We start from the raw sequence: 27,317 nt of genomic DNA, 5'->3' as shown, positions 1-27,317 counted from the left end.
GGGCCCCCCTTCTTTGCTTCTGCTAACCGGGCCCCGTACATCAGTAATGTTAGTAATGCCCTGATGGCGTTACTACATGGTTTACATTCTCGTCAACCTTGTCTAAAAGCAATCCATGCATCTGATGAAGGACCAAAACATTATGTATTAAACTGCAGATTACACATGCAAATAAAACAAAATAAATTGCAACTTTCTACTAGTGACATGTTCAATGTTATTATATGGGATGGCAACCTACTTAAAGGGACACTGTCACCTGAATTTGGAGGGAACAATCTTCAGCCATGGAGGCGGGGTTTTTGGGTGTTTGATTCACCCTTTCCTTACCCGCTGGCTGCATGCTGGCTGCAATATTGGATTGAAGTTCATTCTCTGTCCTCCATAGTACACGCCTGCGCAAGGTAAGATTGCCTTGTGCAGGCGTGTACTACGGAGGACAGAGAATGAACTTCAATCCAATATTGCAGCCAGCATGCAGCCAGCGGGTAAGGAAAGGGTGAATCAAAAACCCAAAAACCCCGCCTCCATGGCTGAAGATTGTTCCCTCCAAATACAGGTGACAGTGTCCCTTTAAGCACAAGCCTAAAATAGGAGCGCCATAGAGTCACACTCTATGTGACTGCAGACTTGTGAATCCTCACATTGAGCGCACTGTCAGGATTTGCTGGCAGCGGGATAGTGAGCGCAAATATGTGATTTGCATAAATGTGATCACATGCTGACAACATGGGCGTGGCCTTGATCGATACAAATGTATTGAACGAAGCTGGACACAGTCTAGTCTGAATGTGGTCGGAAGTATGAAAATCACACACTTGCAGTCACATGTCTGCCCTCTCCCAATGCTGGAGAATCCTCACAGACCATAGATTGACTGCAGACTTGTAGCTTAACACCAGACAATCCCTTTAAATTCTGTATTCTTGTTTGAAAGAAAAAAAGATTTTCACGTCCCATAGCGGCTCCATGCCAGCGATGTTGGTAGCAGGTCTGCCAGTGCTCGTGTGACATTGTTATACCATGTGATTGCTGCAGCCAATAAGCAGCAGGTACTGATTTCAGAATTTCATTAGAGGGAAGTAAGCACCCCGTCCGTGGAAGAGGATGAAGGCGCTGTACACTGAGGGAGAGGGAGAAGAATTTTACTTATGTGTATACAGTATATGGGGCAGCAGAATGGGGGACATTGTTATGAGAAGGAGACAAGGATGGGGACATTTCTATAAGATGGGGCCATGATGGGGACATTATTACAGGACAGGGAACATTATTATAGGCTGCTGGACATTATTACAGGACAGGGAACATTATTATAGGCTGCTGGACATTATTACAGGTCAGGGGACATTATTACAGGACAGGGGACATTACAACTTGATAGTAGAGATTATTACATAATGGTGGGCAGAATTACTATGTGGGGCTAATTGTAAAACTATGTTACTGTTTGGGTAAAAAAAAAGGAAAACATGTAAAAAAATTGTTAAATAATGGAATAATATTTGGCCACTATAATGTTGGTTTATGTAAAAACTGAAGTAAAAGACCTGTGTCATAACCTAAAAGATAAAAACCATTAGAAAGATGACCAAAATGTCATATAGAAAAATAATGGTGTCACTGAAAACGTTTTCTTCTCCAGCTCCAGAAATGCTTTACTTTGTGTGGCCCATTTACCACTCTGAGTTTGAGACCCCTGGAAAACAGAATTTAAAGTGGACAACCCCTTTAAAGGAGTGCTTTGGTTGTATTGGCTCCTGCTGGCCCTGCTGTAGCCACCATGCACACTCCGCGTTACCGGAGAGACTCCCTCAGTGACAGCTGCAGTAGGCTGCGGGCTCCTCCCTGGCTGCACTACCCGCCCAGGGCTGGCAGCACAATGCCAAGCTGATCAGCACTCACCTGACTGACACCTATACACGTGGGCGTGGCTATGGAGAGCCAGAGGCGAATTTGATTGGTGGGTTTGGCAATGAGAGTGTGAAATTCTTCTCCTCATTGGTGGTTGATAAGAGGGGGCGTGCCCTCTCGTTCTCGCTGTCCCTCGCTGTCACTTCCACAGGGTGCTGGCACCATGGCAGGTTGCAGCTCCGGGCAGCTCCGGGGCCCCGCTCCAGAGAGCGACACTGACTCGGAGTCTGAGGGGCTGCGGCCCCGGCTGCAGGTGATTCACAGCGGCCACTTTATGGTCTCCTCCCCGCACAATGATGACAGACACCGGAGTGAGGAGCCGCACAAGTTGGGAACGGTGTCTGCAGGCAGCATTGATCCCACGCTCACCCGACTGTTCGAGTGCATGAGCCTAGCGTACAGGTGAGACCTGGGTATAGCAAGGGTTAAGTGGGCGGCCCGGCGGCTGCCCTGGCACAGGCTGGCAAACTTATACAGAACTTCTGTAAGAATCAGTGATTGCAGCGAGATGCAGAAGGGTCCTCAGAATAAGGAGTGCTGCTGTAAGGGTTAATTGTAGGCTGATGGTAATAATGTGGCTATAATTGGGGCCAGCATGTCACCGGTATAACCAGGGAGGCATGTCAGCTATAACCAGGGCGGCATGTCACCGCTATAACCAGGGCGGCATGTCAGCTATAACCAGGGCGGCATGTCACCGGTATAACCAGGGAGGCATGTCAGCTATAACCAGGGCGGCATGTCACCGCTATAACCAGGGCGGCATGTCAGCTATAACCAGGGCGGCATGTCACCGGTATAACCAGGGCGGCATGTCACCGGTATAACCAGGGAGGCATGTCAGCTATAACCAGGGAGGCATGTCAGCTATAACCAGGGCGGCATGTCACCGGTATAACCAGGGCGGCATGTCACCGGTATGACCAGGGAGGCATGTCAGCTATAACCAGGGCGGCATGTCACCGGTATAACCAGGGCGGCATGTCACCGGTATGACCAGGGCGGCATGTCACCGCTATAACCAGGGCGGCATGTCACCGCTATAACCAGGGCGGCATGTCACCACTATAACCAGGACGGCATGTCACCGCTATAACCAGGGCGGCATGTCACCGCTATAACCAGGGCGGCATGTCACCGCTATAACCAGGGCGGCATGTCACCGCTATAACCAGGGCGGCATGTCACCGCTATAACCAGGGAGGCATGTCACCGCTATAACCAGGGCGGCATGTCACCGCTATAACCAGGGCGGCATGTCACCGCTATAACCAGGGCGGCATGTCACCGCTATAACCAGGGCGGCATGTCACCGCTATAACCAGGGCGGCATGTCACCGCTATAACCAGGGTGGCATGTCAGCTATAACCAGGGCGGCATGTCACCGCTATAACCAGGGCGGCATGTCACCGCTATAACCAGGGCGGCATGTCACCGCTATAACCAGGGCGGCATGTCACCGCTATAACCAGGGAGGCATGTCACCGGTATAACCATGACCGGCATGTCACCACTATAACCATGACTGGCACGTCACCGGTATAACCATGACTGGCATGTCACCACTATAACCATGACTGGCACGTCACCGGTATAACCATGACTGGCATGTCACCGGTGTAACCATGGCTGGCACGTCGCCCTTATAACCAGGGCTGGCACGTCACCGGTATAACCAGGGCTGGCACGTCACCGGTATAACCAGGGCTGGCACGTCACCGGTATAACCATGGCTGGCACGTCACGTGTTTCTCAACGCAAGCAATAAATAGCCAGGTCAATACCCCGAAACAGCTAATGTAGGTGACCGACAGCACTCTCTTATTCGGGCGCTCGTTCCATATCCAGGGAACCCTCCTGGGTAACACGTCACAATCTGCACAAAGAAACAGCGCTCCACCGGGTGTATAAATCCAAAGAAATCTTTATTCAGCCATTAAGCATAAGCAACGTTTCGACCATATGCTGGAAAAAGACCAGCATATGGTCGAAACGTTGCTTATGCTTAATGGCTGAATAAAGATTTCTTTGGATTTATACACCCGGTGGAGCGCTGTTTCTTTGTGCAGATTGTTACCCCGAAACAGCTGTCTGTGGATGGATACCATGTTTTGGCATAGGTGGTTTTCCTTTTTGGATGCTGCCCTTCCCGTGGTTGTTCCTTCCCGGTGAAAGACCTGGCTATTTATTGCTTGCATTGAGAAACACGTGATGGTGTCTCCGCGGCATTTCTACATGCATTTGCATATTTCCCATAAAGGATGGGGCAGTGTTCTGGATCACTGCGTTGAGAAACACGTGATGGTGTCTCCGCGGTGTTGGATGTTTTGATCTCCCCGAGGTCATTCATCCTTATGTTTATAGTCCTTTTACTAGGCACTGCTTCTAATAGCTAGTTTCCTACTCCACACTGATGAGGGGCAAATACCCCGAAACAGCTGTCTGTGGATGGATACCATGTTTTGGCATAGGTGGTTTTCCTTTTTGGATGCTGCCCTTCCCGTGGTTGTTCCTTCCCGGTGAAAGACCTGGCTATTTATTGCTTGCGTTGAGAAACACGTGATGGTGTCTCCGCGGCTTTGCTACATGCAACTGCTATAACTAGGTCCGGCATGTAACCGCTATAACCAGGGCCGGCATGTCACTGCTACAACTAGGTCCGGCATGTCCCCGCTATAACCAGGACCGGCATGTCACTGCTATAACTAGGTCCGGCATGTCCCCGCTATAACCAGGACCGGCATGTCACTGCTATAACTAGGTCCGGCATGTCACCACTATAACAAGGACATGCATGTCACCGGTATAACAAGGCACGGCATGTCACCATTATAACCATGGCCAGCATGTCTCCGGTATAACTAGACATGTCACGTCTATATCAAGGGTCGTAATGTCATTGGAGTAACCAGGGCCGGCATGTCACTGGTATAACAAGGGTCTGCACTTAAGTGTTATACCAGGGGCCGGCATGTCACCGCGGTAGTCGGGCCGGTATGTCACTGCTAAACTCTCAGATTGTGGATGATGGTGACGTCAACCCTAATATTCTGCGACCATATAGTCGCAATCGGCATGTAAAAACTGAAGCCTGGGACATCCATTCAATAAAGGAGACCAGTCACGGATTTTTGAACCTCAGGCGCTTATCCATTGGTCTATAAATGCATAAAAAGTTTGGTTAGGTTTTGGTAAGCTTCAGGGTCTCTCTTAGCCAGACCAGTAGTGGGCATTGAAAGTTATTGGGCAGGATGGGCTGTTTATTAGCTGTAATAAAAGGCATTTTGGCACCAGGAGGTCAATCACTACTTGGAAATAACTGCTGAACTTACCAGCATCAAGACCATTGAAAGTGGTCCTAATCACCTGCTAATCCGGCAGCGTTTGGAGGCCGAGCTGCTACAGGCCACCTTGTCATCATACCGGCACTCTGCTCAACACAATCCCGACCACCGGTAATAAGTCTTTCTCCTACCCTACTCCCAGCCTCCATTCTGCTGCACTCGGTTCTCAGCGCTCCATAAAAAAATAATGATGTTAATATGTACTGTCATCCATATACCATCCGCGTTTCCCTTTCTGTTTGCATTGGTCAGTGTGCTGTTTGCATTGGTCAGTGTGCTGTTTGCATTGGTCAGTGTGCTGTTTGCATTGGTCAGTGTGCTGTTTGCATTGGTCGGTGTGCTGTTTGCATTGGCCGGTGTGCTGTTTGTATTGGTCGATGTGCTGTTTGCATTGGTCAGTGTGCTGTTTGCATTGGTCAGTGTGCTGTTTGCATTGGTCAGTGTGCTGTTTGTGTGCAGTTTTGTATCCAGACAACACATGGACATTTACTACCTTTGTCTCCACAAGTCCTTATGCTCAGTAAATAGCTATTCTCTGCGTCCTCCGCAGACTTCGCCCCCTATTATGGCACCGTTCTCTGGTATAAGGGGTGCTAGGAGCTCCTGCCATTATCAGTACTGGTAACACTTAAAGCACCGAGTACAGGGTCTCTGCTCCCTCTCCAGCCCATGTTACCGGTACTAGTAAACAGGCTGTGGCTACATGTCAGTGAATAGACCCACAGTATGCAGCATTATGAATGATAGATCTCTTACAGCACATCTGCACTGTACTACTGTATCCAATGTATTATGTATTTTAAGAGTCGGTTGAATTTATTCCACCTCCACCAAAATGGACTCTGACTCCACAGCCCTCTCTTTATCTGCCTCCTTGTTGGCAGGTGACTTTGGCCTTTTGTATGTTATTCCAGATAGGTCTTTGCGTTGTCTGTATCTACGCCTAGCGATTCCAGGCTGCATTCCAGGTCACCTCATCACCAGACTATCATGCATTTGTGCCAAAAGCTCCAAGAGGCGTAAAGCCTTGACACCCATGAATCGTCATGAATACTGGAGCACTCACATGAGCTCTTTCTGTTCCGTCAGTCCCCAGAGGAAGAAACCCCACAGATCCTTTAGGCACCATTGTATGATCTCCATATGTGAGGCCTTCTGAGATCGCACTTCTTCTAGCACTATTAGCAACCTTGTTGCCTGCTGAGCTGAAGTCAGATTGTCTTTGGGCATGGAGTGAAAAGCACCACTTTAGCAGCAGAACATTCTCTGTTTGGTGGTTCATAGTGAGTAGCACTGTCAGGGGCAGCCGTAACGCGCTTTTGCTGTTTTGTGGTCAGTTTTAAGCCAAGTTGACCTTAAGGACTTTCACAAGTATTTCTCTAGACACTATTTTAGCGCCTTCAGGGTCCACAGTGGACTCACTTGCTAAATTTTGAAGAATTTGGTACAGAAAACCACAACAAATTCCACAAGACAAGAAAAGAAGAGTCAATAAAAAAAGTGATTAGCAGGTCCTTTGTTTCTGTGTCATGCTTTCATTTCATAGAACAGTTGATTTAGCTTATAAAGTGGGCACAGGGACTATAATTGCGAGGTTGGATACAGAATCAGCTTTCCACCTTATACCTGTACACGCAGATTGTTTCCACTTCCTTGGTTGTCAGATGGCCATTTCTGTTATGATAGCTGTTGTCTTGTTCTTACTTTGAGGTGTTTACCACTTTTCTGGAATAAGTGGTTCGTAAAGAGACTGTTGGCCCCCTCATTACTCATTATTTGGATGATTTTTTTATTTGTAGGCCTGACCGGGTCACCTTGGTGCCACTTTTTGTTAGAAACTTTTCACTTTATATCTCTGTTTGGTGTCCCCTCGTCTGGAAAAAAAAAATAAACCTTGAGCCCCGAGGGTCCTCTCCTTTCTGGAAATGGGAAAAATTCAGAAGTATTGTCTCGCTTGCCAGAGGATGAATTGCAAACGCTAAGGCTAGGTTCACATTGCGTCAAGTACATGGCGTCAAACGGATGCGTTAAACGCATGTACAGAAACGGAGCAAAAATATGTGAAATTCGTCGTCACGGTAACGCTAGCGTTAACGCATGTGATCGCGTTTTTTCATTTTGATGTCCGTTTACGAAGTATCCGTTTGTCTGCGTTTGTCACTGTCAATAAAGTTGTTCTTTTTTTTTTGTTGGTAAATATTGGATAGAATATTTCTATTTTATATTTACCACTGGCAGTTGTGGCGACGACAGACGGCTAGGGACCTTTTTTCTTTTTTTGTCCTCCTTGTGCCACAACCTATTGTGTATGTAAAATGTAAAAAAAAATATTTTAACATTAAATAATGTTAACATTCATTGGATCAATAAATTTATGCCTGAAAAATTCAACATGTGTGCTATGTACCTTTGTTGTTTTTGCGTGTTTTTTTGGGGGAGGTCTAACAGCCTTGGGCTCAGAAGACTCCTATTCACAATAAAACAATAAACAGGATTGTTATGCCTAGCTCAATACAATGGAGTTTCACACAACATGGTTTTTTAAAGTGCAAGCCTACCGACTCAGAAGAAAAAATCGCAGACACGCTGCTGCTGCTGACATCTGTATCCGACATCTGTGTGCAACAAAACAATACATTTTTAGTACACACACATCCGACGGACATTACAGACTCCCATGATGTATACAGAGATATATAATATATAGAAATGTACTTACAATTTAGCTACGGCAAAACACTCTGTCACGTGCAGGAGACTTTGTGTGAGTGGGATATTTTAATGGCCGAAGTCACATTTCCTGTCACATGACCACATGTGACCACCTTCAAAAGCTATTAAAACGTGTGGTTCTATTTGGAAATTTTTCATGATTTGCGTCTGACTGCGTTTGCCATAGCCTTCTATGGCAGAATGAACGCTTCCGTTAGTAGTGCGTTACCTTGGCCGGACCCGAAAACGCTGCAAGCCGCGTTGAAGGTCCGTCAGAAAAAAAACGTTATGTGACAAACGCATACCAATTTAGGGATGCGTCACGATGCGTCAGACAATGCAAGTCTATGGGCGCGTTAGTATGTGCGTTACATTGCGTTTTTACTACTTAAAAACGAGTCCGTTAGACGGACACACCTAGCGCAATGTGAACCCAGCCTAAGGGGTATATTAGATGTGTTTTTTGCCTGCCAAAAAATATGCAGTTACATTAGTTCTCCGGAGTAGACTGAATAATATTCATTTTAAGGCCCAACACAAACGCTAGTTTAATTAACACCACTGTGGAGTCTTTCATTTTCATTGGCAGTTTTTTTAAGCCTCCGTCCACAGACAGATCCAGAAGCGGGGTAGGACCCTTTTAGAGTAGGAACAGCAACAATGGCTAAGGACTTAGGATTCCCAGACGATGAGGGTCAGATGATTGGTAGGTGGCAATCTGAGTGTTTCACTGGGTATATTCGCCTCAATTTGCTCCTTCACTGATCTCTGTTTTTACAGATATATATGGATCATTGGGTTATTGGCCTGCTTAACATAAGGATATCCCTGTGTGTTGGTCTCTCTGAAATAGTTTGGGGTAGTAGGCACAAGCCGCTGGAAGGTGACATCAGGTGCCTCATTCTCCTTGATGGCGTGCATCTCAAGGGCTTTTGCATGAAAAAATTTTGCTATTCAAGATGGGATTGAGAAGGCTTTGTCATCATTGGTTAATGTAGGGAACGTATGCAACTTCCATATTGGCCGGAATGGTGATTATCCAGAATTTTACCTACAAGCCTGGACCGTTACGATTGGCATTCGGGTCAGGGTCCAATGTTTCTCTTTTATAAAAAAAAAAAACTTACATATGAGTTATATTATTGGTTTTCATTTTTAATATAAAGCTGTAGGTGACCCCTCAGTCAACCCACAAGTTATCCACACTTCGTTGTCAGTCTCTTAATTACATTTCCTTAAGACGTATCATTAAAATATATTCTTGGGGAGGCTGAGGGACCTGCATTAAATGTTTGCTAATATTAGCAGTTGCTTCTTCATTTTTAGGCTTTCTCAAGTATTGTGCAGCTTCCCAGATTTATTGTAAATCTCGGCATGGGCAGTTGTTTTATTTATGTATTCGAACAATAACACTGGTCTACAAAAACAAAAAAAAAAAAAATTCTGGCATGGACTTTAAGAACAGTTTTAGACTAATTTGAGGGTGCTGAATTCAAATCTGATCTTATAATTTCTCTATCACATCACGTTTTTGCGCTATAGGTATATAGCCCATTTTCATGAATTCCATGATAAATATAAGTAGTGTATGAAAAGTGCTGGTTTATACAGTTCACTAAGGTAAATTTAGTTTTCATTTAGTCTCCCAATAAATGTGAGAATATCTTTGTTTTCTTTGAACATGCATAATTCCCATTTGTTATGATAACACCCTTGTTTTCTGTACTACTGGGACAGTAGAGCTACAGCAGAGCATTGGGTGAAAACTGAATGGCCTCAGCGACAGCGTTTGGCATCTGGCGATAAGAATGTCATCCATGATCCTGTAGATAGGAAGAACATTGTCTTTCATCCCTTACACATAAAACTTGGATTGATGAAGCAGTTCGTCAAAGCTCTCAATCACAGTGGAGAATGATTTAACTATATACAGTGGGGCAAAAAAGTATTTAGTCAGTCAGCAATAGTGCAAGTTCCACCACTTAAAAAGATGAGAGGCGTCTGTAATTTACATCATAGGTAGACCTCAACTATGGGAGACAAACTGAGAAAAAAAAATCCAGAAAATCACATTGTCTGTTTTTTTAACAATTTATTTGCATATTATGGTGGAAAATAAGTATTTGGTCAGAAACAAACAATCAAGATTTCTGGCTCTCACAGACCTGTAACTTCTTCTTTAAGAGTCTCCTCTTTCCTCCACTCATTACCTGTAGTAATGGCACCTGTTTAAACTTGTTATCAGTATAAAAAGACACCTGTGCACACCCTCAAACAGTCTGACTCCAAACTCCACTATGGTGAAGATCAAAGAGCTGTCAAAGGACACCAGAAACAAAATTGTAGCCCTGCACCAGGCTGGGAAGACTGAATCTGCAATAGCCAACCAGCTTGGAGTGAAGAAATCAACAGTGGGAGCAATAATTAGAAAATGGAAGACATACAAGACCACTGATAATCTCCCTCGATCTGGGGCTCCACACAAAATCCCACCCCGTGGGGTCAGAATGATCACAAGAACGGTGAGAAAAAACCCAGAACCACGCGGGGGGACCTAGTGAATGAACTGCAGAGAGCTGGGACCAATGTAACAAGGCCTACCATAAGTAACACACTACGACACCATGGACTCAGATCCTGCAGTGCCAGACGTGTCCCACTGCTTAACCAGTACATGTCCGGGCCCGTCTGAAGTTTGCTAGAGAGCATTTGGATGATCCAGAGGAGTTTTGGGAGAATGTCCTATGGTCTGATGAAACCAAACTGGAACTGTTTGGTAGAAACACAACTTGTCGTGTTTGGAGGAAAAAGAATACGGAGTTGCATCCATCAAACACCATACCTACTGTAAAGCATGGTGGTGGAAACATCATGCTTTGGGGCTGTTTCTCTGCAAAGGGGCCAGGACGACTGATCCGGGTACATGAAAGAATGAATGGGGCCATGTATCGTGAGATTTTGAGTGCAAACCTCCTTCCATCAGCAAGGGCATTGAAGATGAAACGTGGCTGGGTCTTTCAACATGACAATGATCCCAAGCACACCGCCAGGGCAATGAAGGAGTGGCTTCGTAAGAAGCATTTCAAGGTCCTGGAGTGGCCTAGCCAGTCTCCAGATCTCAACCATATAGAAAACCTTTGGAGGGAGTTGAAAGTCCGTGTTGCCAAGCGAAAAGCCAAAAATATCACTGCTCTAGAGGAGATCTGCATGGAGGAATGGGCCAACATACCAACAACAGTGTGTGGCAACCTTGTGAAGACTTACAGAAAACGTTTGACCTCTGTCATTGCCAACAAAGGATATATTACAAAGTATTAAGATGAAATTTTGTTTCTGACCAAATACTTATTTTCCACCATAATATGCAAATAAATTGTTAAAAAAAACAGACAATGTGATTTTTCTGGATTTTTTTTTCTCAGTTTGTCTCCCATAGTTGAGGTCTACCTATGATGTAAATTACAGACGCCTCTCATCTTTTTAAGTGGTGGAACTTTAACTATTGCTGACTGACTAAATACTTTTTTGCCCCACTGTATGTTCAACTTTTCCTGGTCTTAGTGAAGAGAAGAAAAAGGCTGGAATATTTGATGGACCTCAAATTAAGAACACTTATGAGAGTCCCAAATTTTATCACCTCAATTAATGAGACAGAAGAAAGAGCTTGGAATGCATTTTGTAATGTGGTGCAGAATTTTCTAGGGAATAAGAAAGCAGACAACTATGAAGAGATTGTGGAAGAGCTACTAATGAGTCTGCGAAATCTTGGATGTAGAATGAGTATGAAGATTCACTATTTACACAGCCATTTGGACTTTTTTCCAGAGAACCTTGGGGATGTGAGCGAGGAACAAGGGGAGCGCTTTCATCAGGACATGAAAACAATGGAAGAACGGTATCAAGGCCGGTGAGACTCACATGTGATGGCTGACTATTGCTGGAGCTTGATGAGAGACAACCCAGAAGCTGTACATCACAGATCAGCCAAGAAAAGAAAGTTCAAATAACTGCCATTTGCCATTCATCTGTGTGCCGTATATATGTGTTTTTATATTTTGTAGTTTAATGCTGTAAGTATATTTGATTTGCTGTACATACACTTTGTAATCTTTGTTATTCCTTGATTAAAAATATACAAAATGTAGTACCGAAAATCATGTGTTTTTATCATAAAACATTAGGAGTAATTTTCATCAAAAATTGAAAATATCTCGAAATCCTGATGTGATAGCCAAAAACGGAGTTTATATTCGTAATCAGCAGCCAAAATTGACTTAAAATATGTTTTAAAACCTTTTACCAGAAAAATTGCATTGACCAGTGTAATAGAAACCTATTATCCTATTTTCACATTATTAAAGATGTTATGCATCAATTTAATAGCATAATAAGCTAAGTTATACTCCCATGCCCTTGCTTCCCAGTCGGCGACGCAACGCACAACGCAAACAAGAACGCATGCAAAACGCATAGTTTTGCGACGCATGCGTTCTTTTTTTGCCGGATTTTGGACGCAAAAAAAATGCATCTTGCTGCGTCCTCTGCGCCCTAACGCTTGTGGCAAAAAAGACGCAGGCATCGCAAAACGCATGCAAACGCATGTCTATGCGCCCCCATGTTAAATATAGGGGCGCATGGCGCATGCGTCGCCGCGGCTGCGCCCGACGCAGCCCGGCAGAACGCAAATATGAACGTAGCCTAACTCTTCATTTTCAGATACAAACCTTTGGCTCTGGTACGTATCCACACAGACAGCACACAGATCACACGGATAGCACCCAGATGCCACACAGATGTGACACACAGACACACGGACACGGATATCCCTGTACTGGTTTTTCTGGTACCGGAAATATCAGGATGTGTGAAACCGGCCTAATAATGTATGCAGTTTCTGTTGTTCAATATGGTGACATATCCACTTTAATCCTGCAGCCATTATTTGCTATGTTGTAGACATCATTAGTGATCTACCCCTACCCTGCTCTCCACTTGGAAGACCACCAAACTAAGTGCAGATCCTTGTTCCTGGAAATCTGCCTTTGGGTTTTGACATCGAGATACCGATGTTAAAGAACATGTGGTGATAGCGGCAGATACAAATGTTCAGGCTTTCTGTGACTACAGACCTGTAGGACTATTCCAGAGATCAGCACCCCCCAGAGAACTAACTATTCCAGGGTAATTATTTGTTCAGATGCACGTTGATAATGCTTTTCAATAGCAGTAGCAATGGTTTAGAGGAGTAAAATATAATGACGGGTTCCATTTAAATTTGTTTCTATTTCTTGATATTGGGCTTGTCCTAAAGAAAAATCTCATTATCCCTAAAACCAGAAGTGTTAGGTATCACAGATGTTAGACCAAATAAGTGTAACCTACTTATGAATCACTTAAGGTACCTTCACACTAAACGATATCGCTAGCGATCCGTGACGTTGCAGCGTCCTCGCTAGCGATATCGTTCAGTTTGACACACAGCAGCGATCAGAATCCTGCTGTGATGTCGTTGGTCGGGGCTAGAGGGCCAGCACTTTCTTTGGTCGCTGGCTCTCCCGCTGACATCGCTGAATCGGTGTGTGTGACACCGATTCAGCGATGTCTTCGCTGGTAACCAGGGTAAACATCGGGTTACTAAGCGCAGGGCCGCGCTTAGTAACCCGATGTTTACCCTGGACACCATCCTAAAAGTAAAAAAAACAAACGCTTCATACTTACCTTCCGCTGTCTGTCCTCCGGCGCTGTGCTTTCCTGCACTCACTGTAAGCACAGCGGCCGGAAAGCAGAGCGGTGACGTCACCGCTCTGCTTTCCGGCCGCTGTGCTCACAGCCAGTACAGAGAAGCACAGCGCCGGGGACAGACAGCGGAAGGTAAGTATGAAGCGTTTGTTTTTTTTAACTTTTAGGATGGTATCCAGGGTAAACATCGGGTTACTAAGCGCGGCCCTGCGCTTAGTAACCCGATGTTTACCCTGGTTACCGGCATCGTTGGTCGCTGGAGAGCTCTCTGTGTGACAGCTCTCCAGCGACCAAACAGCGACGCTGCAGCGATCCGGATCGTTGTCTGGATCGCTGCAGCGTCGTTTAGTGTGAAGGTACCTTTAGGGTGTAATAGACATTACTAGTGTGAAAGGCAGAAAATGCAAATAAAATATCAATCACTGTCAATTAACAAAACCTGGCAGTGGCTGTTCTGAGTTACATCTGCCTCTAAATTCAATACACGGAAATTAGAAGCCACCTTTACACCAGCTCTAGATAATTATAAATTATTGTCCTCTGCCTGGGACAATACACCATCAGATGACGTCTATATTTTACCAAAATTGGACTAAATGTGTCCATACACCTTTACGAAACCCTTATTTGGCCTCATTCTGTTCCTCTAAACTCCTTACACACTTTCTACTTTGCTCATCCTGGCATGCACGTAATCTGAATGAGACCAGATGGATCGGGCTTCCAAATTCAATATGCCAGATCCTTCCTTCTCCGATCACCTGTTAGGGAGAGTCGGGATGCCCCCATGTGTATAGGATAGTCAGCCGGTCCTGTCGTGCTCAACAAATTTGCTAATGCATACGTTTTTTAAAGGGGTTGTCCTCTACTTGGACAACCCCTGCTTAATCAGTTCAGTGCCCCATAGAAATTAAAACAATGTACACTCACTTACTGTCGTAGTGTCATTCCAGCCAAGGGCGGACATATCATTGGTGCAACCTGCGTGGCCACATAGGGGCCTAAGAGATAAGGGGGTCCATTTCTACTTCCAAAGCTGGTGCATTTTTGCCTTGGATTGCAAAGGGCCCATACAGTTAAGTCCATATATATATTTGGACAGAGACAACATTTTTCTAATTTTGGTTATAGACATTACCACAATGAATTTTAAACAAAACAATTCAGATGCAGTTGAAGTTCAGACTTTCAGCTTTCATTTAAGGGTATTCATATTAAAATTGGATGAAGGGTTTAGGAGTTTCAGCTCCTTAACATGTGCCACCCTGTTTTTAAAGGGACCAAAAGTAATTTGACAGATTAAATAATTTTAAATAAAATGTTCATTTCTAGTACTTGGTTGAAAACCCTTTGTTGGCAATGACTGCCTGAAGTCTTGAACTCATGGACATCACCAGACGCTGTGTTTCCTCCTTTTTGATGCTCTGCCAGGCCTTCACTGCGGTGGTTTTCAGTTGCTGTTTGTTTGTGGGCCTTTCTGTCTGAAATTTAGTCTTTAACAAGTGAAATGCATGCTCAGTTGGGTTGAGATCAGGTGACTGACTTGGCCATTCAAGAATATTCCGCTTCTTTGCTTTAATAATCTCCTGGGTTGCTTTGGCTTTATGTTTTGGGTAATCTGTAGTATGAAATGACGACCAATCAGTTTTGCTGCATTTGGCTGGATCTGAGCACACAGTATGGCTCTGAATACCTCAGAATTAATTCGCCTGCTTCTGTCCTGTGTCACATCATCAATAAACACTAGTGACCCAGTGCCACTGGCAGCCATGCATGCCCAAGCCATCACACTGCCTCCGCTGTGTTTTACAGATGATGTGGTATGCTTCGGATCATGAGCTGTACCACGCCTTCGCCATACTTTTTTCTTTCCATCATTCTGGTAGAGGTTGATCTTGGTTTCATCTGTCCAAAGAATGTTCTTCCAGAACTGTGCTGGCTTTTTTAGATGTTTTTTAGCAAAGTCCATTCTAGCCTTTTTATTCTTGATGCTTATGAGTGGCTTGCACCGTGCAGTGAACCCTCTGTATTTACTTTCATGCAGTCTTCTCTTTGTGGTAGGTTTGGATATTGATACGCCGACCTCCTGGAGAGTGTTGTTCTCTTGGTTGGCTGTTGTGAAGGGGTTTATCTTCACCATGGAGATTATTCTGCGATCATCCACCACTGTTGTCTTCCGTGGGCGCCCAGGTCTTTTTGCATTGATGAGTTCACCAGTGCTTTCTTACTTTCTCAGGATGTACCAAACTGTAGATTTTGCAACTCCTAATATTGTAGCAATTTCTCGGATGTTTTTTTTTCTGTTTTCGCAGCTTATGGATGGCTTGTTTCACCTGCATGGAGAGCTCCTTTGACCGCATGTTTACTTCACAGCAATACCTTCCAAATGCAGGCACCACACCTCAAATCAACTCCAGGCCTTTTATCTGCTTAATTGAGAATGACATAATGAAGGGATTGCCCACACCTGTCCATGAAATAGCCTTGGAGTCAATTGTCCAATTACTTTTGGTCCCTTTAAAAACAGGGTGGCACATGTTAAGGAGCTGAAACTCCTAAACCCTTCATCCAATTTTAATGTGGATACCTTCAAAGCTGAAAGCCTGAACTTCAACTGCATGTGAATTGTTTTGTTTAAAATTCATTGTGGTAATGTCTGTAACCAAAATTAGAAAAATGTTGTCTCTGTCCAAATATATATGGACTTAACTGTATATTGTTCTGTTGTGTCCACCAGTGGGTTCAGTGATGTTGGTGCTGTCGTTACCGGTGGGAGATGTGGCACTCCAGGCTGTGGACAAGCCGCTTGAAATCTGGCAAAAAAACCATGAGAAATAATTCCATAAAGAATAATTTTAACCATAACTGTTATTTCTATGCTAATTATTTGACATTTGTTCCACTAGCCCAAAAGGATAAAGTACTATTATTATTATTATCATGCTTCTACCGACTTTGATAGTCTGTTGCGCATTATTCCGTGCCCCACTAGCTCATGACTCCACAAGGCACTTTATTCTTACATAGAAAATTAACTTCAAGGCGAGAAAAGCGCTGTGATATGGCAGAAGGCCGGTATGCTACATATTCACACTAGAAAAACTAGCGATACTAAGCCTAGACAATCAGGATGTGTGGGAATCATCAGTGTTAACGCTGCAGCACAGATAGTTCTCCCTGACAATAGGTTAAATTAAAATGTATTTTATTTATTTATGGAGACCATTCTCCTTTTGGAAAGGGCTTACGAGGACAGCATGCAAGAGAGTACACTTTGGCGTTGCGCACTGCACTTGCTTGAAGAATTCACGATTTACTTAAAAAAAACATGGAGGTACAAGATGATTCATTATACACAATTATGTAATGTATCAGTGCGTGAGATCCCTTATCCCTGTTGACAGGCAACATTCTCTGAGATAATAATGATGGGTACAATGTTAATGTGGCGTTTTAGTGTATTTTTGTAATAATAAAAGAAATGAAACTCATCCTCCATGATCCATCAGACTTCTGGTTCTTCATTGGTTTTTACTTCGACCAGAAATCAAATACCAGAGAGACCAGGTGAGTACTGGAGCTGGATCTGTAGTGGATTAAGGAAGGTGAGTATTGTTTCTTTTATTACTTGAGAGCAAACTGAAACAGTCAAAAAATTCCTTGAAGCAACAGAACATAACCTAACTGATTCCAACTTCAAAATATCCTACTGAAGTCAAAGTACAAGTTCTTCTCACTAAATTAGAATATCATCAAAAAGCTAATTTATTTCAGTTCCTTAATACAAAAAGTGAAGCTCATATATTATATAGAGTTATTACAAACAGAGTAATCTATTTCAAGTGTTTATTTCTGTTAATGTTGATGATTATGGCTTACAGCCAATGAAAATCCAAAAAGTCATTATCTCAGTAAATTAGAATAATTAAAGGGACTCTGTCACCTGAATTTGACGGGACTGGTTTTGGGTCATATGGGCGGAGTTTTCAGGTGTTTGATTCACCCTTTCCTTACCCGCTGGCTGCAATATTGGATTGAAGTTCATTCTCCGTCCTCCATAGTACACGCCTGCGAAAAGCAATCTTGCCTTGTGCAGGCGTGTACTATGGAGGACAGAGAATGAACTTCAATCCAATATTGCAGCCAGCATGCAGCCAGCGGGTAAGGAAAGGGTGAATCAAACACCCGAAAACTCCGCCCATATGACCCAAAACCAGTCCCGCCAAATTCAGGTGACAGGTTCCCTTTAACAAAAAACACCTGCAATGGCTTTCTAAGCATTTAAAAAGGTCCCTCCGTCTGTTTCTGTAGGCTCCACAATCACGGGGAAGACTGCTGACTTGACAGTTGTCCAGAAGGCAGTCATTGACACACTCCACAAGGAGGGTAAGCCACAAAAGGTCATTGCTAAAGAAGATGGCTGTTCAGAGTGCTGTATCCAAGCATTTTAATGGAAGGTTGAGTAGAAGGAAAAAGTGTGGTAGAAAAAGGTGCACAAGCAACCGAGATAACGGCAGTCTTGAAAGGGTTGTTAAGAAAAGGCCATTCAAAAATTTGGGGAAGATTCACAAGGAGACGACTGCTGCTGGAGTCATTGCTTCAAGAGCCACCACACACAGATGTATCCAGGACATGGGCTAGAAGTGTCGCATTCCTTGTGTCAAGCCACTCATGACCAATAGATAACGCCAGAAGCGTCTTGCCTGGGCCAAGGAGAAAAAGAACTGGACTGTTGCTCAGTGGTCCAAAGTAGTGTTTTCAGATGAAAGTAAATTTTCTATTTGATTTGGAAATCAAAGTCCCAGAGTCTGGAGTAGGAGTGGATAGGCACACAATCCAAGATGCGTGAGGTCTAGTGTGAAGTTTCCACAGTCAGTGATGGTTTGGGGAGCCATGTCATCTGCTGGTGTAGGTCCACTATGTTTTATCAAGACCAAAGTCAGCGCAGCCGTCTACCTGGAAATTTAAGAGCACTTCATGCTTCCCTTTGCCGACAAGCTTTTTAGAGCTGGAAATTTCATTCTCCTGTAGGACTTGACACCTGACACACTGCAAAAAGTATCAATACCTGGTGTAAAAACAACAGTATCACTGTGCTTGATTGGCCAGCAAACTCGCCTGACCTTAACCCCATAGAGAATCTATGGGGTATTGTCAAGAGGAAGATGAGAGACACCAGACCCAACAATGCAGACAAGCTGAAGGCTTCTATCAAAGCAACCTGGGCTTCCATAGCACATCAGCAGTGCCACAGGCTGATCGCCTCCATGCCACACTGCATTGATGCAGTATTTGGTGCAAAAGGAGCCCCGACCAAGTATTGAGTGCATTTACTGAACATACATTTTAGTAGCCGAACGTTTCGGATTTTAAAATCATTTTTCAAGCTGGCGTTATAAAGTATTTTAATTTACTGAGATAATGACTTTTGGGTTTTCATTGGCTGTAAGCCATAATCATCAACATTAACAGAAATAAACACTTGAAATAGAGCACTGGGTTTGCAATGACTATATATAATATGAGTTTCACTTTTTGTATTGAAGAACTGAAATAAATTAACTTTTGATGATATTCTAATTTTGTGAGAAGCACTTGTATATGGTGATGGAAACTATTCTCTGCATGCCAATCAAGGAGGAGAAAGAAGCAGATAGTTTATGCCTATTTTCATGTGTACTATTGATTTTTTTAAATAAAAATTAAAACAATGGTGACTCTTTAAATTAGTGGCCACCAATGGATGAGCCAGGTTCTCTAGAGATGGAGCTCCTTTGACTCATACAAGGGGTTGTGATGGATGGGCCCATGTCTTTGATGACCAAATACCTTAACAGAAACCTCTGTTTACTGAGACAACCGCTTTTATCCACTCCCAGTTCTCAGCATAGTGCCAGGATCGTTCCTAAGGAATATGTAGGGTTTTAAATTGGTTTTGTCAGGCAATACTTGGCTAGCAACCAGGCTCAGATTACTCAGGTCTCTATCTTAAAGCAGAAAATAGACAGGGAACTTAGGGCTATTTCATGTGTTTTTGTTCAAGTCTACTGCTCCTGAGTGTCCACCTACACTAGTCGTATACGAGCCAAAATGATGCACGGCAGAGCGCACGTTGACTCTCTCGGGCACCATTATAGTACAGTATATGCATACTTCCGAATACAGTTTTGTTGGGGGGAGGTTTGGACGCAAGCCCCAACGGGACCAACGAACGTAGACAAAAGCGCTGTGTGAAAGACCCCTTAGCAGTTGTGAAACCCTGGACCCCTTAGCAGTTGTGAAACCCTACATTCATTCCTGCTAATCAGATTGGACTAAAAGTAGATGCAGACCGAAAACCTCTTAAATCAGATTTTGTGACAAGTCTACTCAATCACATTTCACTTTGTTCACTTTGTGCTATAAAGGACTGTGAACAGCTGGCGAATAAACACAATTTCAGATAACCAGTCTGCAGATAAAATAAAGATAACCCCGATGTCTCCCTCATTTATATTGTGAGGGATAATAAAATATCCTTCCCTCATAGGATCTGCTAAGTAGTGACATGATGGAAAATATCTACCTTTGTGAGTCACCTTCAAAACCAGGCTTTCTAATTAATAATTCTCGGAAAAACAGAGCCAGCTGCCTAACAACAAGACAAGTTGCCAGCAATACTAGCGTGTGGCAGAACCAAATATCCACAAGCCTGTAAAGGTCCAGTGGAGTCACTTACTATTAAGATAGCCCCTGCGTGGCCCAGGCCAGCATTGGATTCTTATGTAAAGCATTTCCAAACCTTACCCTTAAAGAAACACTGCAGCAGTTTTTTCCTATTGCCCCTTCACCGCCATTAGTTAGTAATCATTAATGTATTTGCATAATATTACTTAGGCCTCTTTCACACATCAGTTTTTTGCCGTCAGTCACAATCCGATAGCTCGACGGGTCGACGGATCCGGCGCAGATTGTGAAAAACTGATACAACTGATTAGTTTTTCAATGGATCCGACTAGCGGATCTGTCTAGTTGGATCCTAAATAAATCGGAGGATGCTCAGTTAATGGTGGATCCGTCGCTGTCCGATTTTTCACCGCACACAAAAAATGTTACTTTGACCGTTGTCTCTGGGGGCCAGACATACAATTTTCGACAGATCCGGCGAATGACGGATTAAATGTGAGGCCATCCATCACAATCCATTGCTAATACAAATTTATGAGAAAAAAACACATCCGGCGGCATCAGTCGCCAGATTAGTTTTTTTCAAATTTCGACGGATTCCGACTGATAGCAAAAACTGATGTGTGAAAGGGGCCTTTGCAGTCACTGTCTTCTGCCGTTTCCAGCACTGCTCCAGTCCTCTCCTGCACCATGTGACCACAGTTGAGACCAGGCAGCTCACACAGCGTCTTCTGTGTGGACAAGAAGTCACTTTCCCTATGTAAGTCTCTGAGACTCAGAAAAAGACTCTTTGACTTACATTAAGATAGAAACTATACAGGTCCTTCTCAAAAAATTAGCATATAGTGTTAAATTTCATTATTTACCATAATGGAATGATTACAATTAAACTTTCATATATTATAGATTCATTATCCACCAACTGAAATTTGTCACGTCTTTTATTGTTTTAATACTGATGATTTTGGCATACAACTCCTGATAACCCAAAAAACCTGTCTCAATAAATTAGCATATTTCACCCCTCCAATCAAATAAAAGTGTTTTTTAATAACAAACAAAAAAACCATCAAATAATAATGTTCAGTTATGCACTCAATACTTGGTCGGGAATCCTTTGGCAGAAATGACTGCTTCAATGCGGCGTGGCATGGAGGCAATCAGCCTGTGACACTGCTGAGATGTTATGGAGGCCCAGGATGCTTCAATAGCGGCCTTAAGCTCATCCAGAGTGTTGGGTCTTGCGTCTCTCAACTTTCTCTTCACAATATCCCACAGATTCTCTATGGGGTTCAGGTCAGGAGAGTTGGCAGGCCAATTGAGCACAGTAATACCGTGGTCAGTAAACCATTTACCAGTGGTTTTGGCACTGTGAGCAGGTGCCAGGTCGTGCTGAAAAATGAAATCTTCATCTCCATAAAGCATTTCAGCCGATGGAAGCATGAAGTGCTCCAAAATCTCCTGATAGCTAGCTGCATTGACCCTGCCCTTGATGAAACACAGTGGACCAACACCAGCAGCTGACATGGCACCCCACACCATCACTGACTGTGGGTACTTGACACTGGACTTCAGGCATTTTGGCATTTCCTTCTCCCCAGTCTTCCTCCAGACTCTGGCACCTTGATTTCCGAATGACATGCAAAATTTGCTTTCATCAGAAAAAAGTACTTGGGGCCACTTAGCAACAGTCCAGTGCTGCTTCTCTGTAGCCCATTTCGGCACCTGTAGCCCATTTCCTGCACACGCCTGTGCACGGTGGCTCTGGATGTTTCCACACCAGACTCAGTCCACTGCTTCCTCAGGTTCCCCAAGGTCTGGAATCGGTCCTTCTCCACAATCTTCCTCAGGGTCCGGTCTCCTCTTCTCGTTGTACAGCGTTTTCTGCCACATTGTTTCCTTCCAACAGACTTACCATTGAGGTGCCTTGATACAGCACTCTGGGAACAGCCTATTTGTTGAGAAATTTCTTTCTGGGTCTTACCCTCTTGCTTGAGGGTGTCAATGATGGCCTTCTTGACATCTGTCAGGTCGCTAGTCTTACCCATGATGGGGTTTTGAGTAATGAACCAGGCAGGGAGTTTATAAAAGCCTCAGGTATCTTTTGCATGTGTTTAGAGTTAATTAGTTGATTCAGAAGATTAGGGTAATAGGTCGAAAAGAGAACCTTTTCTTGATATGCTAATTTATTGAGACAGGTTTTTTGGGTTATCAGGAGTTGTATGCCAAAATCATCAGTATTAAAACAATAAAAGACCTGACAAATTTCAGTTGGTGGATAATGAATCTATAATATATGAAAGTTTAATTGTAATCATTACATTATGGTAAATAATGAAATTTAACACTATATGCTAATTTTTTGAGAAGGACCTGTACAATCCGCTTTGTAAGCCGACAAGAAAGAACTGTGGTTACATGATGCAGGTTAGGACTGGAGCAACTCTGAAAACGGCAGAACCCAGTGACAGGTAAGTGTTATAATGTACACAATCTATACATTACTGATAGCTAACGGATGCCGAACTAAAATGAAAAAAATGTTGAACCTCTCCTTTTAAAGCCCTCGTTCCAACTTTTAGAAATTGTCCTCAAAGAGATATGGGAAACTTGTTACCTAATTTTTTTAAAGCATAAATGCACCTCTTCTGGAGTTCATGTCCTATTCCTGCCCAAATCCTATTTGACTCACTTTCATTCTGTGTCACCCAGGAGACCGGGATACCCAGCACCGGACCAATGGAGTCTGTCTCTTGAGGGGGATGTCACAGGTGGCTTGACCCGGTGCTGTGGCCTCAGGCAATGCACAGTGTAAGGGGTATCGTGAGGGGACAGGCACTTACTTGATCAGCAGCAGGTTCTCCCAGCGGTGACGATACCGATCCTGGATAGATGGCTATTGTCCAAATGAAAGACTGAGGCACTGAAACGTTTAACCAGTTTACTTTAACATAAAAGGATTTACAACCAGTCCTGTCACCGGAGTCTGTATGGGAACTCTGAGTTACTTTGACCCTGCCGGGGTCTTCGCCTCTTATTGTGCGCAATTTCTGTGTGGCCCTGCTGCTGTATGTGAACTGGCTGCCGGCCCAATCTGTCCCCTCCGGGTCCTGGTTCGACGGGCAACCCGAGTCCTTTTATCGGCTTACCCCCTCCAGGAGTACCGCTGAACTCTGTGTCTGTTGCTGCGTCCGGCCCTAGTGAAGCTGATATCACCTCACGTTTTTCCGGTTGCTGTATTATATGTAATGAATACAGCCACGGATCCGGTATCCGTCTTTGCGCCTGTTCTGGGTAGTGATTAATGCTACCCGGTTCTCACAATGTCCTTTTTCTCTATCCCTCTTCTCCTCAGGCCGGTGATTTGGGCCTGGAAACCGTCATAGGGCTGTTAGAGATTCAACTGTATGACCTCTCACTTTCAGCTCCTTAGCCCAACTGCTATTTCTTCTCTCAGACCAGAATGGATCAAGGGGAGTCTCTGGAGCTCCCCCTTCTGGCCGGAGGTGGTAGTGCAGTCTTGCTATTTTAGTATTTGTACTTACTGTCAGTAACTATTTTTGTGGCAAATACCCCTAGGGGTGCCACATTCCCCCTTAGTTAAGAACAGTACTCCGGGACTGTGGGACAATAACATTTTGAAATAACAATTAATATGTACAGAGTCTTAAAATGAAAAGTTACAAAAACCACTCAAGGAAACAAAAATAGAGTTCTGTAAAAAGTCACTTCAAATAGCGTCCATTAATACAGTTCTATCCTTGAAGGTATTAGGAAAGGCACTGTACTTAGTGTCCAGGAATTTAGTTCCATTTTTCCAACGGAGTTATCAATATAAAGTCTAAAGAAAGTTCAAAAAGAGCAAAAAGCAAAGTTCAAAAAGCAGTCTTTCCGGAGCTTTGATTTAGTGCCTCCAGGCTGATAAAAAGTTCAAGAATATGCAATAAGTTCATACAGACAAGTCTCTGTAGGCACTGGGCTTAAACGTTGCAGACTGATAACAATGACTATACTACATTTTCTGTTTAACTATATATGGCATAACATATATACAATTCACATTATGAGCTTTATAGTTGGTAATCTGCATACCTGGCCGGTAATTGGCCCTGGGTACTACGCTGTGATCTACGTAATAGCGGTATCTCTTCATGTGGTGTACTACTGTCTACTGCGGATGTAGTATCTGCCCGCTCTGCTAAAGATAATTCCATGACTATGGAGTTGGCAAGTCCACCGTGAATGAGATTACTCTGATCAGGAATCTGTTCTTCCTGGCCTGGAACCTCCTGTAGTACGGGGTCAGCCTCTTCCTGTCTTGGGACTTCTGGTATTGGGTTCGGTGTTGGGTAAAAGGCCACCATGGGAACCACTACTGCACCATGGTATGTTAGTAGGGTTTTGGGAAAGTCCCCTATACAGGTGTGATACATTTCCTCTTCTTTTTCCTTTACTGGTTGAACCTGTATGGGTTGAATAACTTCTGGTTCTGGCTGGACAACTTCTGGCTCTTTCAATGCTTCCGGACACAATTTAAGATTGTCTCTTGACACTAGTACAGATGTTAAGCCTCCGTTTTTGCTAATGAGACACATTTTAGGATTATCCATTCTTATTGGTAAAACTGTGTAGGGTACGGCTTCCCACTGATTGTCTAGTTTATTGGTTCGACGATTTCTCTTGAGCACTTGGTCACCCGGTCTTAATGGGGTCGCTAGAGCATTCTGGTTGAAAGTTCGCTCTTGTCTTTCTCTAGTTTGCTGAAGGCTTCTTTCCACACTCTCTTGCACTTGGCGATACTGCTTTTGCCGTATGATATCCCAATTGGAGTCTTGAACTTCTGCGTCTGGTTTCAGAATTCCCATTTCTAGATCGATTGGTAATTGGCTGGGTCTTGCACGCATAAGGTAAGCTGGGGTGCAGTTGGTGGAGCTCACCGGGACATGATTATACAGATCCACCAAGTCAGGCAATTTCTCTGGCTATTGATTCCTATCTGTCTCAGGTAAAGTCTTTAGTAGGTCTATTACAATATGGTTCATCTTCTCGCATAAGCCGTTTGTTTGTGGATGATAGGCCGTCGTCCGGATCTTTTTGCAACCATACATATTACAGAATTCTCTGAAGATCTCTGATTCAAAGGCTGTACCTTGGTCGGTGAGAACCTGTTCCGGATATCCATGGGGTCTACAAAAGTACGTTTGGAACGCTTTGGCTGCTGTTTTTGCTGTCAGATCTTTTACTGGTACTACTACCAAGAAACGTGAATAATGGTCCACGATGGTCAAGGCATAGACATAGCCGGACCGGCTTGGTGTCAACTTCACGTGGTCCATGGCTACAAGTTCAAGTGGTTGTTTGGTGATTATGGGCTGCAGTGGTGCTCTTTGGTTCTTTTGATCGTTTCTTCTGAGGTTGCACGGGCCACAATTTCTGCACCACTGTTCGATTGATTTTCTCATCCCGACCCAATAAAATCTTTCTCTTAGAAGTACTTCTAACTTTTTCCAACCGAAGTGACCAGCACCATTATGGTAAGCTTCGAGGACCATCTTCACATCTTGTTTAGGCACAATAATCTGCCAAACCAATTCATGTGTTTTCGGATTGGTGTATCTTCTACAGAGCTTCCCTTGATACAGGAACATTTTGCTTCTCTCTTTCCAGAGTTGATGCGTCTCTTCTGGGGCATCCTCATCGGGATATGCACTTTGCTCAGTCAACAGTTCCTTCACCAACTTCACAGCCGGATTGCTGTCTTGGGTGTCAGCCCATCTATGGTGTGCTAACGGATTAAAATTCACCTCTTGTTGTTTCTGATAGGTACTTGACTGATGATGTTTTGCCTTGGGACGATGGAAGGCTGGTAGTTCAATTTCTTCAAGCTCCCCCGTTTCCTCTTCTACATCTCTCAAGTGTGGCATCCGGGATAGGGCATCGGCATTTCCATTCTTGCGACCTGCTCGATACTTGATTATGAAGTTGTAATTAGATAACCGGGCTATCCATCGCTGTTCTAACGCACCTAATTTGGCTGTGTCCAGGTGGGTCAACGGATTGTTGTCAGTATAGACAATAAATTCTGCAGCGGCCAGATAGTGTTTGAAACGCTCCGTCACAGCCCAAACTACTGCCAGTAGTTCCAATTTGAAGGAGCTGTAATTTTCTGAATTTCTTTCAGTAGGCCGGAGCTTTCTACTTGCAAAGGCGATGACTTTCTCCCGACCTTCTTGCTTTTGTGACAGCACCGCTCCTAGTCCCACATTACTGGCATCAGTGTAGAGGATGAAAGGTTTATGGTAATCTGGGTATGCCAGAACCTCTTCTCCGGTTAGTGCCTTCTTTAGTTGTTCAAAGGAGTCTTCCCTTTCGTCGTTCCACTGAAAAGGAGGGTTTCGGTTTGAAGGTTTCTTCGTCTGCCCTACCAAGGTGTCTTGCAAGGGTGCTGCCAACTTGGTAAATCCTTTTATAAATCTGCGATAGTAACCCACCAATCCCAGGAATTGTCTCACTTCTTTTGCGCTGGTAGGTCTTGGCCAATCCCTTATGGCGCTTATTTTCTCGGGATCTGGTGCTACTCCCTCCAAACTCACGATGTGTCCCAGGTACTGTACCTTTGGCTTGAGAAGGTGACATTTGGATGGCTTGACTTTCATGCCATACCTGGATAAGGCTTCGAACACTTCTGCCAGGTCTATTAAGTGTTGTTCGTAAGTCTTTGAGTAGACGATCACATCATCTAGGTACAGGAGGACGGTCTCGAAGTTCTTGTGTCCGAGGCAGCATTCCATCAGCCGCTGGAAGGTACCGGATGCGTTGCAGAGTCCGAACGGCATGCGATTAAATTCACATAGACCCATTGGTGTGGTGAATGCCGTCTTTTCCTTATCTCTCTCAGCCACAGGGACTTGCCAATACCCGCTTGTTAAGTCTAAGGTGGA

The 27,317-nt window shown here is 44.0% G+C and overlaps 1 protein-coding gene and 1 long non-coding RNA gene across 3 annotated transcripts in view; one reads left to right on the top strand and one right to left on the bottom strand.

The window, feature by feature from the left end:
• Nucleotides 1–2,054: 2,054 nt before the first annotated feature.
• Nucleotides 2,055–27,317, top strand: part of MLXIPL (MLX interacting protein like) — a 164,066-nt gene continuing 138,803 nt past the window's right edge. For both annotated transcript variants that reach the window (XM_069761396.1, XM_069761397.1), the window contains exon 1: nucleotides 2,055–2,316. In XM_069761396.1, coding sequence (XP_069617497.1) covers nucleotides 2,078–2,316 — 239 coding nt within the window. In that variant the 5' untranslated portion in view covers nucleotides 2,055–2,077. The remainder of the gene's footprint in view (nucleotides 2,317–27,317) is intronic.
• On the bottom strand, nucleotides 7,373–8,146 carry LOC138671951 (uncharacterized). Its single transcript, XR_011319501.1, has 3 exons — nucleotides 7,818–8,146; nucleotides 7,667–7,726; nucleotides 7,373–7,558 (listed from the first exon to the last, which is right to left on the bottom strand). It is a non-coding gene; the product is annotated as an uncharacterized lncRNA (long non-coding RNA).

The sequence above is a fragment of the Ranitomeya imitator genome, chromosome 3, assembly GCF_032444005.1.
Source record: "Ranitomeya imitator isolate aRanImi1 chromosome 3, aRanImi1.pri, whole genome shotgun sequence".
Classification (NCBI taxonomy): domain Eukaryota; kingdom Metazoa; phylum Chordata; class Amphibia; order Anura; family Dendrobatidae; genus Ranitomeya; species Ranitomeya imitator.
Note: the sequence above shows the minus strand (reverse complement) of the source record. Positions and strands in the feature narration are given on the sequence as shown.